We start from the raw sequence: 1,781 nt of genomic DNA, 5'->3' as shown, positions 1-1,781 counted from the left end.
TCCGATTATTTCAAATTCAAAATTTGAAAAGTATCAGTTTTTTTCCCGGTCTCCCTTAAAAAGCAAATCCCCTCTTTCTCCCCTCTCACGTCCTAAGAAACCCTATAAACAATTCAGCCTTCTTCTCTCCATTGTACAAAATCCAGGGTCTCAGATTGTGCAGTAGAGATGCATATTCCAGCCTCCGACGATTCCCTTCCACCCCCTTCCCTCCCCGGGCCTAGTCTTACAACCCTAGAAACTCTAGGGTTTACGATTTCACCGATGCGCGAAAGACATGTTCCTAAAACATCAGAAGAACTTCAGGCATCTTTCGATAAAATATTCGGTGCTTACACTAAAGCTTGTAAGAAACGTGCTGGTTCTCTTCATGATTTTCAACTTAAACTTGTTAATATAGATTTAGACTTCAGATTTTCCAAAGCTGCTAATCCTGATATTTATCCCGATGTAGTAAAGCTTCCGGCTATCAAATCGATGCTTGATTTATTAAATGGTAGATATTATTGTCGGAACGTTTTAGCTGGTTTTATTCTTTGTACATTCGAAACTCTAACTGATCCGGATATTTTCGTACCTGGTCAAGAAGAAGAAGCTACCTTATTTGTTGAATCTCTAGTTAAGTTAGGAGCCCTGGACGTCTTTGTTTCCACTCTTGCTAAGTTTCGTGGAGATGATGTTCTTTTCCCAGCAGTTCAAACTATTGCGCAGATGATTTTTCTTAAACCAGAATTAGCAGAACCCGCTGGAAAGAATCCCCAACTGATGGATTGGGTGTTTAAATCACTCAGGTCTCCCATATGGAATGATCTAAAAATGCATGTTCTGGGGTTCTTAAATACTCTTTTGATGTCTAGTTTTAAAAATAGACTTGAATTTGGGGAAATGGATGCTGTAGCTGTTGTAGTAAATGCTCTTTCATCTCTTGAAGAAGATTTTATCCCGGACGAAGAATACCTGCTGCAGACTTTGTTTAGTTGTTTACTTTTTCTATTAGAATTTCACGACAATATAGTGAAGTTTGTCAAGGCTGGAGGTGTTCAGTCAATGATTGGAATTATTCAGCAAGAGGACTTTGGTTATTGTTATGGGTCTGCAATTACGGCACTTGATATCGCAGTGAAAGCTTGTAAATCTGCTTCTAAGGAATTTGTGAATGATAAGTTGGCATTTGACACTGCATTCCCTCCTTCCATGGATATGGTAAGTCTCTCCACTACAAGAAAAGTTGGATTAAGCGACCAGGCATTTTTGGTTGGAAAAGCCCATATTGAGTCGCTCTATCCCTTAAAGCGATTTAATTTGGCTCTCGCTCTGGAGTTGCAAAAAGTGGGATTTCAACAAGTCTAAAACAGCTAGGCAATCGCTTTAGTAATCAAGCAATTATCATGTAGCGTCTTTTTTCTTAATTGCTTCATGGCTAGACCGACCTTCCTAGAGCAAGCAAAATAGTGATCGCTTTAAAGCTAGACCAACCAAAATACAGCAAGTGAAACGATGATCACTTCATAGATAAAACAACGATAATAGAGCAAGTGAAACGCCGATCGCTTCATAGATAGACCAACCATAATAATAGAGCAAGTGAAATACCTGAAGTTGGTTGCTTACATTTTTGAGCTACCAAACTTTTTGCCGGTTACATCTGTTGTTCTGGTGCCGGAAGTATCTGGCCGATTTCGATTTAGATAATCCCAAATTGAAATTAAAGTTAAAATAACAATTAAAATTGATACTAAAACAAATTATGAACCAAATTAAAAACTGAATCAAGTTTTATC

At 38.2% G+C, this 1,781-nt stretch overlaps 1 protein-coding gene across 1 annotated transcript; it reads left to right on the top strand.

The window, feature by feature from the left end:
• Positions 1-264: 264 nt before the first annotated feature.
• On the top strand, positions 265-1,493 carry LOC113314155. The gene is made up of 2 exons (XM_026562951.1): positions 265-1,203; positions 1,425-1,493. The coding sequence occupies exons 1-2, from the start codon at positions 265-267 to the stop codon at positions 1,491-1,493; spliced, it is 1,008 nt and encodes a 335-aa protein (XP_026418736.1).
• Positions 1,494-1,781: the final 288 nt, after the last annotated feature.

The sequence above is a fragment of the Papaver somniferum genome, chromosome 1 (genome assembly GCF_003573695.1).
Source record: "Papaver somniferum cultivar HN1 chromosome 1, ASM357369v1, whole genome shotgun sequence".
In the NCBI taxonomy this organism is placed as follows: Eukaryota; Viridiplantae; Streptophyta; class Magnoliopsida; order Ranunculales; family Papaveraceae; genus Papaver; species Papaver somniferum.
The sequence above is the reverse complement of the archived record's forward strand: the minus strand, read 5'-3'. Positions and strand labels throughout refer to the sequence as shown.